Here is a 17,398-nt window from a genome sequence, read left to right as displayed (position 1 = left end):
ACGTAACGACACTCTACGATATGTCTGGTGGTGCCTCTTACCTCGGTTCGAGTTACATACCTACCGCTGTCACGACGCTATGCACGGCGAAGATGCAGGATCTATACGACACTTGACGCTCCGACCAACTCATCATGCCCGGCACCTTTCCATTCCGTGCACACACTCCTTGACGGGATTTCACTATACTTTGAACTCCATCATTCACTGCTGTTTTCAAAATGCTCGTCTGTCACGAAATCGAAGGATTGTTGAAGAGATGTTGTATTCCCAGTTGTCAATTTTTACCCATGTTGAAGTCGTTGACGGTCAATCGCACATTTGATGCATTTTCGCTTAAGTCACAATTTGGCCTTTCGTCGTCGCCCGTTTGAAACAATGGAACAGTTTAATTAGGTTTCACAGGGTTCATCTTTTGTGCAAACCTGATTAATCATTAAAATCTGTTCAAACTTTCGTAGTTACATGTGCCTACACACACCGTCCCTGGAGCCACACCTGCACAAATATACAGGCGCCCGAGTTTACAGTTCGTAATTGCGCTAACTGAATGACACTCGGCTGTGAGTTCAAAGGAAACTCAATTAGCTCGACGGATCTTGGAAGAAATTGCTTCCACTCCCCGAGAAAACGGCTTTAGCTATGTTCCGCACCCTATTCCACGAGGATAATCACGTAAGACGCATTGTCACCGCGCGAATCGTTTGACTTTTGAGTATGGACGAGCACTGGTAACTTTCATACAGCTGTCAACTCTCGGCTGAAATTCCTACAGCAACCGTAGTGCAAAATCTTATGCGACGTTCGTACTGAGCACGAATATCTCCAACGCAACGATGTCCTCCCGAAGATACGTTATGCTGTCTTCCTGTGACGAGGTGAACTTTTATTTGCTCGACTCCGGGCGATAAGCGTGACGTCATTACCGCTTACGGCCTTCTAACGACTTCGAGATACCCTACATTTGGCTCCAAGGCTCGAAGATGCGCGCTAGGACACGTGGAAAAATGACACAGCCGACGAGTAGTTTTCCCATTTATGCGCATCTCTCCATCTCTAGTATTTGACTCCAACGCATTTTCAGCTCACGATGGAGGACACGAACAATCACAAGTACAACGACGGTGGATGCTCGTTTATCGTCGAGGTCCAACCCGAATACCAGAGTGACGAAGCCGACGCGAACAAGGGATCGGCGGACGACGTCAGACCCACCGTCACCGATCAGCAGGCTCTTGTCCACCGCGAAGAAGCCGCCGACGATCGTCATAATGCTGGTAAGTTAATAAAAATCGACGCGACTCCCGTAGTTTGCAGTCCCTTAATCGGGAACGACGACTCTTGCGACGTTCGCGAAATGCATTCGGTGATTTTCAGAATTGGAGAACACGAAGATCTTCGGGAGCACGAACACCGGCCTATCCCAATCCGACTTGTCGGTATCGAGTCCCGGATCAGCGAACCCGAGCTACTGTTACGGGAACCAGCTGGAGTACCAATCGGGTCACTTTGGGTACCCGGTCTACGCGGGTTACGAGACTGACGATCCGGCAAACAGGCATGCCGGGGAATTGGAGGGCGGCTCGAAGTGGGTGGAGTTCGAGAAATCCCCGGACGTGGACCAGACTTTGGTAGACGAACCGAAGTCAATGAGCTTCGAAAAGAACGGGGAGTTTGAGGAGCACAGCGTGAGTGCACTGGTCGGATTAATTTGAATGAAATATTCAGAAGCTCCTGACCCCGTTTAACACGGATCGGCTACCGCGGCTACCGCGGTGGTAAACTGGCGAAACGATCAATACCCGGGGCAGTTCCCTAAATTTACACCTCTCCTTTCAGGTACAGATGACACTCGAGAAACAGAGCCACGTCGAGTACTCGACGGACTCGACGAGCTCGTCGATGGAGCACCAGGACTCGACGGATGCGAGCAATTCTACGGACACGGTCAAGTCGAACCCGAATTTGCAGGTTAACGGCTCGACTCCGAACAAGCTCGAGTTAATGGAGCAGAAGGCGTTGTCGATAGAGTTTTGCAGACCAGAAACAACGAAGCCGATTATAACCGGGGCTCTCCTTAAGGAGGATACCCAGGAGGACACCTTCCAAGAGCAGCAGCGGAAGCTGGGAAACGGCACCCTGACACCCGACCACAAGAAGGAGGAATCACCGAGAGAACAGAGGGCCGAAAGCGCCGCGACCTTCGTCCCGTCCCACAGACGATCGGGGAGCATACCGCCCCGACTGATCGAGGAGAACCTGGAGCTGGAGAGGAAGAAGTCCCTCGACATATACAGCCAGATAAAAACTACGACGAAGAACATGCTGCCCGGTCTCAGTCCGAAGTTCGAAATATTGAAGAACGAGGTAAGTCCGATAGAGGAGAAAAGGGAGAGTTAATATCAAGATGAGGGTCGGTAAGGGCTGACCGTCCCTGGTGGCGGTGATACGCGTAGTTCGTAAGGGAGGCGTTTTAGAGGTGTAGGTAAATAGAATAGCGGGTACGCGGTGAAACGCTCCGTCGCTCGGACAGACTAGATGATCAAGGGCGGGGAGCGGAGTAACCCAAAAGGGAGCAATAAAGGGAATTCGGGACGAGTGGACCAGGTGAAACGGGAGCTTTTCGAAAGGCCGCAGGTACCTCGCGTCTAGGGATTAACGACGCCGGGCGTTAACTCTGCGGTTCATAATTCTCCGGCGATCACGCGAAACGTCGCGGTGCCCGTGCGCGGGGCTAGATTAGTCAAATCTTGCGAAAATGCATTCAGCGACTAGCGGCGAAAGCACGGAGCTTTAACCCGGCCTCGACAATGCAGCCTAATGACCGCCCTCTACCTCCCTCCCTCCCTCCCTTCCGCCCTTCATTTCTCCCTCTCTCATTCTCTCATTCACTCGTCGAGGCACCTACCCAGCCTTTTGCGGCATATAAGCCTTGGGAGTCGGAAGACTCCGTGGACAACGGCGAGAACAATTGGCTGCTAACGAACGCGCCGCGCTCCGACGACACCCAGGCTCTGTCCGTGTCGTCGTCTCGTGCTTGCGGCGCGTTCTATTACGCTGCGTAATTGTGTGCGCATAAGTGAGGAGCTTTGCTCTTTTGCCAGTACCTGCGGTTTCGTTTTGATTCTTTTTTTTTTTATGTTCTATTTTTTATTTTTTATTTTCTACCTTCTACTTAATTTTTCAACGCCTAAATTCCTGCGGGAGAACAATCGGTCGGGACATAATGGATGGGGGACAATTGAAGCGTGCAGGTCTATGACCAATATTACGACTGACTAATTTATTTGAAAGGTTGTACGGTACCTACTGGGATCCGACATATAATTCCAACGTCGATAACCAATATGGCGCTGATAACTATGATCAGCTAATCGTTGTAGAGGAACGTAATTACACGAAAAAGCTCGCGCAGGATCCTCGGCTTTTATCTTATCGTGTTGAATTATTGGTGTCGATTAGGAAAACCCTGAAGACTTACCCGGATGATTGAATTATACGACTCTTATTAGCAATCGTAGAATCGTATTCTTTGATACCGGTTGGCGACTTACGATGTATCGGATCCCGCGTCGGCATTCTCGCGAATGAAGATCAAAAATACATTTTCATTGTCTCTTATTTTTTGTTTTTGAGTATACAATTGGCAAGGGAAAAAAAAAATGTCACTTTTTCACGAAACGGAAGAACAAGCTCCGTGAATGAAAAGTAGAACAAAGAACGATATTGATATATGGAACAAAAAATAATAAGAATAATAATAATAATAATAATAATAAGAGGGAAGTGAAGGAAAGATGTGAATTAATATTAACAAAAACTTTTAATACACACAATATATAAGAATAGTTTTTTGCTTTTCCTTCGAGCAATTTTAAATACCTATAATAATTATAGGAATGTTGCACCAATGTTAGAAGAGAATTTTATAGCACGATCAAAACCGGCGGATAGTATGTAACAGAAGCGTCTGTATAATAGCAGGTTATACGACGGAATATTTATATTGCTATGTGTAAACCAGTGACTTTAGATTACAGTATCTAACAATAATAGGTATACATGTTATATCTGTAGCGAGTAAGAATTATGACTAAAAATATAACCAATCAGTATTAATTAAAGTCGGTATTATACTCTTAACTGCTAAGATCGATATTATACTAAAATTCTTAAGCAGGCTTAAGGTCACACGACGTGGATTCTAGTGCCAAAATAGTTCCTTAAGATTTTTAAACATAAAACAGTACACGTAATATACATCTATTATTATTATTATTATTATTATTATTATATGTATAGTATTATTGTTATTATTATTATTGCTGTTTTTACCTATGATTACAACATTAAATAGCGACATGATTATATAATAATCTACATCGTATAACCGCATAAGTTGCCGGCTGACTACATATGTTATGGAAGTTTCAGATTTTATACACTTGCGTTGAAAGATTAGTAACGATATTATCGCTGTTATTCGTGTATAATTATTATTGTTGTGAAATATTGTCATAAGTGCGTCTATACGTATATTATAGTCGAGGGGCTCGGTGACGACGATTACAACCGAAAAATTATAAACAAGAGCTGCTCGCAGTATTGAATCTTCATTTCCTTGGGATCGACCATAAATCTTGAATATAGTAATTTACTTTTGCTCATCGCACAATGGAAGATTGCTCAGCATTGCAAGAATCGCTCAAAATGTATCCAAGACTCCTACGGGTATTGTGATATCCTTGATTCACAATCAGAGATGGATAAATTTCACTATTCGAAGGTTAGAGTAGAGTTTGCTTTTCACTTTGTTCACATTGCACATACCGTTGGCAGAATTCGTTTATAAAGTACATATACAAATATATCTCTGTTTATACGCATAATATTCATATACACTATAATTATTATCTCGTAGTACGTAAAGCTAAGAGATATGTCTACTGTGTGTTTAAATGTAAACTGTAAAATACAATTTTAGGTGTAGAACTGAGTGTAGATGTTGCTGCATCCGCGAAGGCATTTGGGTTATACCGACGTTAGATAGTGAGATACGAGTATGACGGGCGGCTGTAGATTTTATATCGCATAGCTTGTCCTAAACGAGTGATAATTATTATTTCTTCGAATCGCGCAAAATTCTCAGTCACTTCCGCATGTCGTTAATTTCATTAAAACAACTTCAAGTTCGATCTCTCCAACTCACAGCATCATAAGCCACGTGATTGAAATAAAAATGTTACACCTTCTATCGTCTATACGTATTCCCGCCTACGAATATATCCGCGAACGTTCCGTTTAACAATAAAAGTGTATTTATTTCCAGCCGGCAATATCTAGCTCGCGAAGCTTTAACTAATTAGTACGATATTGAATTTTTCAGAATTTCTTTTCTTGCTAGTATTTTTTCGGAAGTGAAAGAGATTTTGCACGGAAATATCCATAATTTTTCATTCCCATAGCTATGGTTAATTTTCATTCCGTTTTCTGTCAATTTTCATTATCGACTAAGGGCATCGTCGAAAAGTCGAAAATAAAATTGTGTCAGCTATGATCGTAGTCCGTGTAGTTAGACGTAAATTGCACCAGCGGAAGGGCGACTCGAAGGCGCGTATTTGAGAATGAGGCATCGCAATAATCGCGATCTAATTTTAACACCGTGATATTCTGGGTACGCCGAGCTGCGAATACATCGTGAAAAAACGCCGGCTCGCGGTATATCTGTAATGGGAGTGTTGTAATATTTCAAAAGTGAAGTACAGACGAAGAAAGGAAGGAAAATACGAACAAAAATTCACTTGTACAACCCTAGCGTGGAAAATATCCACACACACAGGTATACTGTATACTGTATGCATTAATATACAGGCATAGACGTAGGGTAATGATAAAGTTCATCATTTAACCGGGTAAACTTAGTATGTAAACTAAATCTTACGAAACGGAGTCCAACCGCTCCATCACTCAGCCGTTCCATATGATCAATTAATTATAATCTTATCGTTAGTGGGTAATATTAGGGAAGTTTACCGCCCTTCGTACCCCGCAAGGGTTGAGCCGTTATGAAGCTTTTGAGGGGGTATCAGGGCGGCAAGACGCTCGAGTATCGACGGATCGTTACTCGGAAAGTCTACGTCGAAGGAGGATCCAATTTTCGATCATTCGTCATTCGTCGTTGTACGATCGGTTTCTTTGAATATCGATCGATTTAACGAATGACGGTTTTGGAAATTGTGGTTCGCGAACGTTTCATTGGTGTAATATGCAACCGTGAAAAGAAGCGAAGCTATTAAGCTCCGGTAATCTTACTATTAGCTAGTAAGCGCAATCGAGTTTCCGATATTTTTGGGATTGTTATACGCTTTGCCAATCAATTTTACGCGCGTGTGCGCGACGGTGGAAAACGCTCTCAAAAATATCGCTAACGTTTACATTATAACGTATATATTTATAAATTCTGAAGCTTGAATAGCTATATATAATTCGTTTCAATTTTTTAAAACATTTGTGCAATATCCGAGTTATTGCTGTTTTTTTCTTTTTTTCTTCGCTTTTCGGGGTTACCTAAGTTTATCTTTGTTTTGGGTTGCTTTTTCTCTTCTTCGTTTTTTAAAAAACGTGACAAGGTATGGATCGAAACTCGAAAGTAACATTGTTGTCGTGCTATTACCATAAATATAAATATAGGGGGAAATAAAAAGTAAACATTCATTTCTGCTGTTTCCAAAAGTATACCATATTATACATGTCAGTTTATTTTGCAAAATAAATGACTAAATATCAGTATAACGTTAACCACCCTCCATCTTCGTACTTGATCGTCATTCATCCAACACGACAAGGTAAGTAAACGCATGTACTCTTTCCTTACTTATCAAGAAAGCATGGTACATTATGGGACAGGAGTATAAAACTCTCCTTAATTTTCTAAAAAAAAAAAAAGAGACTGACGGGTTTTTTTACTTGAATTGCTTCAGCTTACTTGGATGATCCAAAAACCCTTGGATATCTGACCTCATTTTATGGTATTCCTGAAAGTTCATCATTTGCATGTGTAGCTGACCGAAATTTTTTTACCAAAGAGCATTTGCGAGGTGATAAGTATTGTATTATAGTTAAATGTAAGCTTATTACGTCCCATTTAATTTATCGCTCGAAACATTTCATTGTCCGTCATACTTCGATTAAAGCATAACTTTCTCAGTCTCCCCAAAAGTTCTGTACACTTATAATTTATAATTGATATTATTTTATTATTTTCTCCCGACTTCCCTTATAGACAAACATTTCACTCCGGTTGATTCATTCTCGGAGTATTTTATGAAGTTTTGTAAACAAAAACACGTGGAAGGAAAAAGTGAAAATAAAGGTTCATAGGCCGCCTTATGACTACTCGGGAATTAAATACATAAAATAGTTACTTAAAAAAAATTTTTATTCACGTATCGAGCTCGTCGATGAAAGCCGAGTGTAAAATGCTAAATATTTTTAGCTCAGCATCGGCGCGTTTTCTCGGGTTGGTTATCTTCTTTAATTTTTTCGCAACAATTTGCCCGAATAGATCCTCCTCGGAAGTTCGACCCGAACTTTCCTTGGCGACTTCGTTCGAGCTCTCGGCCTTCCGGGGATTTTCGCCTTCCTCGCCAGTTTTTCCGCTTCTCTTTTGGTGCAAGGTCGACGTCGCCGAGCTGATAACCGGCAGACTAGATCCGTCGTCCTCGTCCTCCTTGTCGTCGAGAAAATCGGACGTCATCTCGCTTTCCGTGTCCAGAAACACCATTTCCGTTTTCACATCCGACGGTGTTGGCCGTTTTTTTAACGTGGACAACGGATCCTCCGCGTTGCTGGCCTCCTTGTCCTCAAACTCATCGTACTTCTCGTCATTTTCCACGAAGCAATCTTCGGACAGACTGGCCTGATCCTCGTAATTGACCTGAGGCAGTTGCTAAGACGCAAACGGTATCAGGATCCGTAATATTTCGGAATTAACTACTATCTTAATTAAATGGTCCTACGAGAAAAAACTCCCGTTAAAAAATCGCACAAGGTCAGTAAGTCGTCTGTGCGTATCGTGTGTGAGTTTAGGTGGATTAACACAGCTGGGCAAACATTTTTTTTCATGGTAATATTACACATCTAGGTGTATGTGCATACCTCAAAACTTTTGTTGTCCGACGACGATTCGTTTTCACGCCTGCCGTATATTTCACGACGGTTATGACCTCTCACAAATTTTATGTGATCCATGAACCAAAGGGTTGACAAGTGGAACTGTTGAAAATATATTATACACACGTATGCATAAAAATCAGCCGCAGTGTTGGATACACGATTCTACGATCTCGCAATGGCATATCCATGAAATCCCGAAATCGATCATGGTACGTTAAAAAATTGTTGCTCCTTCTTACATGGGAAAGAACAAGAAGAAAGAATCAAAATTGTTGGGTAAAATGTTACAGAAAGCGTTTTCATACCTTTCCACTTTCGGCGCATTTTTTCTCTTTCGACAACTCGGCGTGATACTGAGTTCTCAAAATATTGAATTTCAGTTTGACGTCCATCGCGGTTGTTTGAGGCCTTACTTTGCACAAAATATCCGCAATTTCCTTGAGCGCCTGTTCACGCGCGAACTTATTGCGATAGTTCACGTTCTTCATGTCGTATAGAAATTCCCGTTTCTTGTACTCGTGCAACAGTATCGTCAGTTCCGGTTGGGTCCAGATTCTGAGGTGAAAAAATTCTTTTTATGGGGTTGAAATCTACCTCCGTGCAGCCCTTCTCTCCGAGATATTTATTTCTTTTTTTTAGCCGGTGGGGGACTGAAACTAACCGTTACGACTCAATTGTCTATGGTTTGAGGTGTTTTGAAAAAACTACCCTAATTACTAGGCTGCCATCCCTTACGTCTATCGGGTAATTCAGATTTTAAAATATCCGCTGGAAATTTGTAGATTCGGTAAACATTCCTTTACCCCTAAACGTCAAGGTAGATTTTGGAGCTACAAGGGTGAAGACCAAGAACCCTACCTGCTGCCGATAAGTCCGACTTCTTCCGCCTGCTTAAATGACTGCGGACCTCTTTTCTGGTGTTTTACGCTCGTGTTAGCGTTGTTCTCCATCGTTTGTCTGTAAAAAATTAAAAACAGAATTAAGAAAATTAACGAGCGTTCACGAGGAGAGAAAATTCTTCTTTTGATTCCAAGAATTTGGCTGCTTGATTATTTCTGTCGTATTGCACGCAGTCGACAGTATCAGACAAGGCTGGCTGGTCTAACGGTATCGATAAGCAAATTTGGAATATTATCAAGAAGAACAATTTGTTAATTTTTAACTGGATTTCAATTTCGTTTTTGCCTTTTTTCTATTTCATCACTCCACTTGTATTCATCAGCAAGTAAAGAGCGTGGAATACGATTCCACCGTTGAGCGCGAGACCATCTGGGTGAATTTCCGCAAGTTGTGAGATACTCACGATTTCTGTTCCAAGTTAACCTCTTCGTTGGCAAAAAATTCAGTGACGGGAAATATTTGATATACAATATGGTGATCAAATTTGACTAAAAATTATTAATCTTTGTAGACAAAAAATGATATCGATAACTTCCCAAGTCCGTAAAATCAGTCGAGCACACAACTGTTATACAGAATGAACAAGTTGTGCGATATTCTTGGAAATTATTGGGCGAATATTGCGCCATCGACGGAACATTGTGGAACAATATTTCCCTCGAGGAATACGAGTAGACAACCTGAACAGCTTGCAGGGCTGACATCTGTTGACCAAAAGTCGAAACACCCCGGAACCGTTCTCTCCCTATAAATTTTTCCACTTTGGTAACTCACCCTCGAATGGCTAAGCTTCCTCGAATAATTTCGAGGGTCGTGCCACCCTTACTGTCTGCTGATAAACGCACCGGATAAGAGAAAAGCTCACCTACCATCGAGGCGCTTTACAAAAATGAAAAGAGAAAAAAAGAAGGAAATGCAGTGAATTTAAAAGGGGTGATTTGATTCGAACGTGATTCGACAGGGAAGTAAAAAATCTTAACTTCAATTTTGGCGGGAAGGCAGCTTTTTGCTAACTTTCCTTAGATCCGGTGAGCTTGTAACGTAAAGTTTAGCACTTTTTGTCCCTTGCGATATTACAATACTGCAGTGAAGTTATCGACGATAGAAAAGGCGGGAATATTTCAAAGACACGTCGCGGATTTTTCCGTGCGTGACATCTGACGGTTTGTTTTTTCACCAAATGTGCAGGGGTGGAAATATATTTCCCGCGGCTACCGACCCCTGGTGCGGAACAGCTCGGTCAGGAAGTATCACTGAATTATGCATGCGCGTTTTTAATTCGGTAATCAATAGTAAAAACCCACCCCCTCCCTCTTTCCCTCTCTCTCTCTCTCTCTTTCACCCTCCCTTCCCCGGATCCTGTCGCCCAGTTTTACGTACACGGATATACAAAAGGGAGGGGCTCGAAGGCTCTTCCGGAAACCAGCCCCTGCCATCCTACCCTAGCCAGGTGTATAAATACATCTCGAGTTTTTTCCACGTTCCGGGAATCTCGCGTACTCTATCTCTCATCTCATTTCTGCGAATCGTGAAAAATTTGATTTTCTTTTTACTTTGCCGCAGGAAATTTTTCGAATTTCACCGCGCGCTTATTTAAAATGCACCCACACATTTTGCAGTGTTATATTTATGGCGAAAATCTTTGTATATTCGGTTATAATCGGCATGGGGATGATTATAGGATTCTCTCTCCTTCTTTCTCTCTCTCTGCAGAGCGTGTCATGTTGTATTAGATTACGTTTCAAACTTCGTACGCGCGATTCAATTCTCGCAAATATTTTTCCCCGTTCCGAACGTTCGCGTATTCGCCGACAGCAGTAGTCGATAATTGGCATTCGTCGCACTGCAGCGGATCATTCGTTGTGGTAATAATAATAACAAGGAACTTGAAACTCTCTACGAGCATAGAAATACACACGATCGCATTACTATGCAGCAATTAGCATCGCTGCCTCGACTTGTATAATACGTATCATTTATTTCTTAGTATATCGGGTAAAATCGTAACCGGAGATGAATGAGTCGAGGCTAACGTCCCGTACCTCGTGCTTTGTTTCGTACCATCGTTCGTATTTTCACTTTTCAGGCACACCTACGCTTTCGCGTTAACACCCGCAATTAAATACACGGCAGGTACGAGCAACTGTAATCAAGGGCTAATTGATAGATTATGTTTATTCCATAGTCCGTAATATGTTGCCATTCGCACGCAAGAGAATCGCGAATGCTAGCTTGCGATTTCTTTGTCAGATAACGGGGAATTTTCTAAAAAGAAATTGATGCCCTTTTCGTGGTGGTTTGTTATTATTTTAACAGAAATTTATAATCGTTGATTTAAAGTTGATCAGCTTCCTTGAATTCATACCTCTTGACTCTTATGATAATTATCACGCGATTTAATCATTAGTTTTTCCTTTACAGTAATGTGATTAAAAAAAAAAATTATCGATTAGGTGGACAATATTTTTTAAAAATTAAAAATGGCGAGTCGAATTCTCGAAACGACTAGATGACTCGGTATTTTTAGGAACGCAGTTCAAACAGAACCAGGTTTCACCTACGGTTCAAGTACTAAATGCATGCGTACGAAAGAGAATAAATCGTTGTTAAATCTACTCAAGAAACAAAAGCACCCCGAAGGTAACCTGATATCTTTTATCTCACAGTATCACAATTTCTCCTGAGAAATCTCTGAAAACCCATCTCGAAATATTGATAGAAACCGAATTCCAAGTAGAGGCATTGAGTTCCACAGAATAGAGTAGCAATAAGTATTTTTCATACCGCAAAACGCAAAACGGTATTTATGATATAAAAAACAAAAAAAAAAAATAAAACGCGAAAATCGAAAAGAAAAAATTGACGAATTGATACGAGAAAAATCACTATTTTCCGTATACACGGTGCCATCTTCATCCGCGAGTAAGGATCATGGCGTGCGGGGGGTGATAACGGGGTTCGCGGGTCGCGGGGGGTGGCGATTGGCGAACAAGGGAGGAAGCGACGGAGCCGGCGAGGCGGGGGAGGCAAAGGTACAGATACAACATTATGAAAACACGAATGTACTTTTAAATCAATACCTTTCCCATCGCATTGTGGATACTGGTGGGGAGGCGACCCCGGAATGGCATAACTCGCGGAGCCAGCTGGAGCGTTGGCGTTGGATGAGGCGGAGGAGGAGGAGGAAGAGGAAGAGGAAGAGGAAGAGGAAGAGGAAGAGGAAGTGCGGCGGGCGAGGGGCGAAGGGGCGGAAGGGGGAATAGACAGGAGGGGGTGGTTACATTTCATAACATTAACGAATGCCGAAAGTTCGCGCAGGCTTTTATTGTCGACGCCATTTTTCATTATGAAATATTAAAGCGGTATATCGACATTTTAACGTGTCATTTTACGACGCGATATGCAACGCCCTGTATAGGTCTGTACAATGTGTATAACCAGACCCGTTAAATCCTGAGGGCGTAAGTCCGTTTACGATCGGAAAAAGATAACGTCGTTATCGGTGGAGCCTCGTTGCTTTTGCCGCTGATGCTGATGCAGTCACAACGCTGTGGCTTGTACCGATGGTGATGGATGTGTGTATTATTATACGAGCGAGAAAAATCGGCATCTCTTGAAACTCTCTTGTTCCAAATACCTACGCGCGAGGTATCGAGAAGGATGATATTGGGTAAAGATATACCGCGTCAAGTTCAATTCGTGTACCGAAACATAGGTTCATACATTCGTCACTCCGTATCGAGGCAGCATGACTAAATCTCGAGATCCATTATCAACGAGAAAGAGAAAATTACGCAGCGAGCAGCTGGATGCGTTCTGTATTCTTCTACGTGTTGTGCGCCTAAAGACAATAATGCACCTTGAAAATATACGCGTTTCAATTCTCCTTCGAAGGCGTCTCTCTCTTTTTCCGCATAATTCATTACACGATCTTTCCGGTCTATAAACCGTTCAAGGCATAATCTTCGCTCGAAATTTCCCTTGCGAACGTTAAAACGAATGAATAAAATTTCCCGGAATTTTATTGCGAAACAGTTAAACCGGTCCCTCATTATACCGTAACGATCGAGTTTGGGCGTAATTATTACATAAAATCGTCTAAATTTCTTTCGATATGTATGGGGGAAACGTGCCAGGTATAAAAGTATAACGATCGCAAAGAGGAGTCGGGTTAAACGTCGCGGGAAGAATTGTCATGGTCAGAAAGTCGGGTGAATTGATACTTTGTACAAATAAGAGAAAAGCTGCGAAAGGCGTGGAGATAATGAAACCGAAGCAAAGAAACGAATACGAATTCTGACTACTTCGGGACAATGTAAAATTCAAATCGTAGTTTATAAATGTAGCGAAGATTTTGCTTTTTGAATTTCACCGCTTAGCTGATTTGCGGTTCAAATTCTCGTCTTCTCGTTATTTCACTTTATTCTGTAAAGCTGTTTTTCTCTCTACTTTTCATGACTCGAATATTTTGCATTTTCGCGTTCACTGCTCAACTTTGGAAGCATAACGTGTGTTTATTGAAACGACGGTTGTTATGCGCGAAGGGTGCAATTAGGAGAAAGCTAAGTGGCACAAAAGCGTACGAATACAACGGTACGCGTGCTTCGTTAGCTTGTCATAACAACGAAATCGGAGACGTTGTATAATTTCCAAAGGATTTATTATACGAATTTTACAAGGTACAGGTGTACAGGAATTCGATCTAACACGTCGAGGTGTCAGAGTTGCGTGGCTAACGGCTCCTCGTTCGACGTACTCCAACTATCGCTCCAGATACACGCAAATATATACAAAGAGCGCGTTTTACACGAAGATAACATCATCTGATCTTCCTCGCGACGAGGTAAAAGATGTACACAATAATGAGGAGGTAACAATTTCGTTTGGCCCAAGTTCCGCGGGCATAACAGGCTCGTTTACATCCCCTAAACAGAGACATTCATCCCGCAGTTGTTCACACACGCGGAATATCCGCGATACGCTTTCGCGGGAGGAGGAGCAGAAATCCTTGAGGCTTCTCTGATGTATTATCTTCCCTTTTTTACAGCCCTTTCTCATCCCTCTCCTCTCTAATTTCGTACTTCAGCCTTCCTCATCCTGCTCCTCCGATTCCGTCAACCCCCTCGGCCACTACAATTCAGCGGCTCTGCACCAGCCCTCGGATGACGCGTAGAGTAGCTTCTTCCTTCTCTCTTCCATCGTCTTCGAGGTTACATTCGCTTAAGTGGATATCAAAGGCATCCTCTTGCCACGGAGCTTTGCCCCCAGCGACTTATTCCTGAGATCTCGGAGCACATGTATCGCCGTCCCGATTTATTCCGCAACTGCGCGTGGCGTTAACGACGTGCATTGTCGAGTTTCGCGATTCCTCACTTTGGCCCAATTTTCCACAACTCAATACCGTCAGATATCTATCATACGAACGGCGCTTGTTTTTCAAACCTCTTACAAGCTTCTTGATCTCTGTTATTCCAATTTGTATGATTATATTTTTGCTACTCGGAAGGAGCGCGGCACAATTTTCTTAACAATTTGAAGCAGAGCTTGCACAAGGCACAAGACTTTCGGACGAGACAAGCTTTTGCAAATTTGATTTTCCAAAACGTCGAGTCACGTCTTTAACGAACGATTCAGCAATAATTGTTACTTTCGCATAAATTATGCTCGTAAGATCTATTTCTAGATTGCAAATATGTTAAGCAAGAAAAATTTATCTCGATCACCATTTAACGAAAATAGGTGCCGACAACTTTCCAAAATTGTAGCCACCCTAATTTTTCAATTCACCATCAAACGTGGCATTAAAATTCATAATAAGACTATGCGAAGATAACAAAACTTTTAGTCCAAGATTGTTCGCATTTTTCAATTAACAATTTGAGTTTCAGACTCGGTAAAATTAATTCAAACATAAAAGTTTTCTTTTCACTTGAGGATCAATCAATTCCAAGCTTAGCGATGCACATTATTTTTAAAAAATTTTCAACAAGTTCGAGGTGTCGTTCCGACCAAAACATCTCCAAGCCAAAATCAAGAACCACCCTAATATTCGTATATTCCTTGACTTACAGTTACCTACACAGGAGTTGAAGGATCGTGAATTGCGTTAAATTACTCGTGCCATCCGTATATTATATACCAGGAAGTAAATTTACACGAACGTTGTGAGAGTCCGAAAAATAAGACGCAAACGAGAAATCAGACGGAAGCGAATAGAAAAAAGCGGGGGTGGATTTATTCCTGTAAAAGCTTGACCTCGATTCGGCCACCAATCCGGGGTAGGTAAATTTCTTGTATGAGCGTCCGAACGTTGGGGCTAGGCGAAGAGGGTGCGGGGTGGGTTGACTAGCTAAATTGGGGCAATCAAAAAAATTGGCGGTAAAATTATCGTCGAAGGTATCCCGCCGAGCCACCATCCGGCAACAACAAGCTTGTTTACGTCGGCCGAATACCCGATCCGTCGGACTCGGTTCGAGGGGATGGCGCGATTCGAGGCGCGAGACGCGAGTCGGACGAGGACGGGACCACTTCCGATTCCTGCCGTCTTCTCCGTCCGCCCCCGCATTCCACCCCCCCCCCCGGCGGAGTCGCCTTTGGCACGCTTCGGCCTCACCTCACCCCCCTCCCTCCCTCCCTCCCTCTCTCATTCTCTCTCTCTCTGTCTCTCTCTCGCTCTCCTCGCGCCCGACGGGTTTTCCGATACGTGCTCCGCGAGGCGACGGCACGCTTTCGCCGGGTGTCTCCCTCTCGCTCGCCATCTTACCCGATAATGCCCTCGCAGCGCAGCCCCTCGCCTCCCCCTCCGTGTTTGTAAACATATGCCCGCAACCCGCGCCCGACAGACCCGACCGACCCCAGACTCCCACACCCGCCCGTCTCGCCGCGACGACGCTGCCGGGGGTGGAGGTGGAGGTGGAGGCGGTCGACGACGGCCACCTGTATGCTTCGCCGGCCGACCGTGCCTTACCTGTTACGCCAGCCTTCCCTACACCCGGAGGCAAAGGAGGATGAATGGAAGGGGCGGGAAGATTGACGGAGAACTTCCGATTCCGGTTAACGAGCCGGGTCATCTAATTAGTCGGCGGCAGAGCTGCCGAGGAGTCCGAGGCCGGGATCCCTTGCCCAGACCATTTTCCTCCGGGGTTCGACTCTCTGACGCGTTACGCATGACGTGTGTGTACGTAAATATATATATATATATATATATATATATGTATAATTTGTGTACTTGCGTACCGACGTCTAACCCCCGATGACAAATCCGGCAACGATCCTTTATTATACGTATATTGCCAAATCGACGGTAAATCGTACACCGGGAAAAAGGACGGCGCTATTTTTGACGCCTAGAAAATTAAATTAGAATGCTGATAAGTTATTTGATTCAAACCGATCGTCGGTTATTATTAGAACGCAGCAATCAAATTAGGATGAAGCGTTCGACTTTCAAGACTAACAATTATGGAACGAGGTACCCTGTATACGTATGAAGTATTGAATATTAGTTTTAGTTGCGTTTGAAAATTAAACAAAATTTTTTGGCCCTGTTACTCTAGCAGTACCGAGGTAAGTGTACCAGTTATTGGCCCTCTCCCAATTGTCGACCTTTTTTTGGTTGTATCTGTTTGATCCTTGGTTTTAAAATTACAAAAAAATAAATAAATTACTAGCGTCCCTTTAGCAATTGATGTTAGTCAATATATAATTTTGGAAAATAAAAGGGTCAATAATTGCTGCACTTACCTTATTACTGATTGCAATGACACGTTTTCAAGTTTCGGAAACTTTTATCGCAATGACTCGAGTCCGTCCTACAACGCACGTCGTAGACGGTAAGCGTTGATTTTTTTCTTTCACTTACTACTGCAACTGATCAATGCGAGCGACAAAAACACGTGACCTACATATCTTGTAAATTATACGTACGCCAGCATGAACCACGTGTCTTTGCATGTGCGTAGAATCTGCTTATAATACGGCAATATCCGCGTGTCCTCGTAGAGGAACATCGATCCAACTTCCCTTTCTATTCGTGCAAAAGCTTTTCGCAATTTCCTGTCTAATTAACTCAAATCCACCCCTTCCTTATACCGCGTAGCTTTACAACCTTTCGTCAAACGTGTTATCACGAGCATCGCGAGTCAAAGAATATTGAAATTGAATAAGGGTCCTTCACCTCTCGATCTATCTAGGCTTCAACTCCCGACGTTTTAAGCTCGTTCGCTCAATTCCGTGAATTCACTGGCTCGTGAACTTATAATTAGAAAAAAACTAGCCACACATGACTTGGGCAGTACGCAGACTGAATTGTTGCAAAGAATTT

General features: G+C 43.0%; 2 protein-coding genes across 6 annotated transcripts in view; one reads left to right on the top strand and one right to left on the bottom strand.

Moving 5' to 3' along the window:
* LOC107219701 overlaps window positions 1–6,632 on the top strand; it is a 108,301-nt gene extending 101,669 nt beyond the window's left edge. For 2 of the 3 annotated variants that reach the window (XM_046733033.1, XM_015658014.2), the window contains 3 exons: window positions 1,085–1,277; window positions 1,378–1,688; window positions 1,840–6,632. In XM_046733033.1, the coding sequence (XP_046588989.1) occupies window positions 1,085–1,277; window positions 1,378–1,688; window positions 1,840–2,400 (1,065 nt within the window). In that variant the 3' untranslated portion in view covers window positions 2,401–6,632. The remainder of the gene's footprint in view (window positions 1–1,084; window positions 1,278–1,377; window positions 1,689–1,839) is intronic. The other variant, XM_046733034.1, reaches the window with a different exon arrangement.
* Window position 6,633: 1 nt separating this feature from the next.
* Window positions 6,634–17,398, bottom strand: part of LOC107219654 — a 58,506-nt gene continuing 47,741 nt past the window's right edge. For 2 of the 3 annotated variants that reach the window (XM_046733035.1, XM_046733037.1), the window contains 4 exons: window positions 9,034–9,132; window positions 8,481–8,730; window positions 8,158–8,274; window positions 6,634–7,948 (listed from right to left, as the gene is read on the bottom strand). In XM_046733035.1, coding sequence (XP_046588991.1) covers window positions 7,442–7,948; window positions 8,158–8,274; window positions 8,481–8,730; window positions 9,034–9,132 — 973 coding nt within the window. In that variant the 3' untranslated portion in view covers window positions 6,634–7,441. Of the gene's footprint in view, window positions 7,949–8,157; window positions 8,275–8,480; window positions 8,731–9,033; window positions 9,133–9,478; window positions 9,629–17,398 lie in introns of those variants that run through there. The other variant, XM_046733036.1, reaches the window with a different exon arrangement.

The sequence above is a fragment of the Neodiprion lecontei genome, chromosome 2 (assembly GCF_021901455.1).
Source record: "Neodiprion lecontei isolate iyNeoLeco1 chromosome 2, iyNeoLeco1.1, whole genome shotgun sequence".
In the NCBI taxonomy this organism is placed as follows: Eukaryota; Metazoa; Arthropoda; class Insecta; order Hymenoptera; family Diprionidae; genus Neodiprion; species Neodiprion lecontei.
Note: the sequence above shows the minus strand (reverse complement) of the source record. Positions and strands in the feature narration are given on the sequence as shown.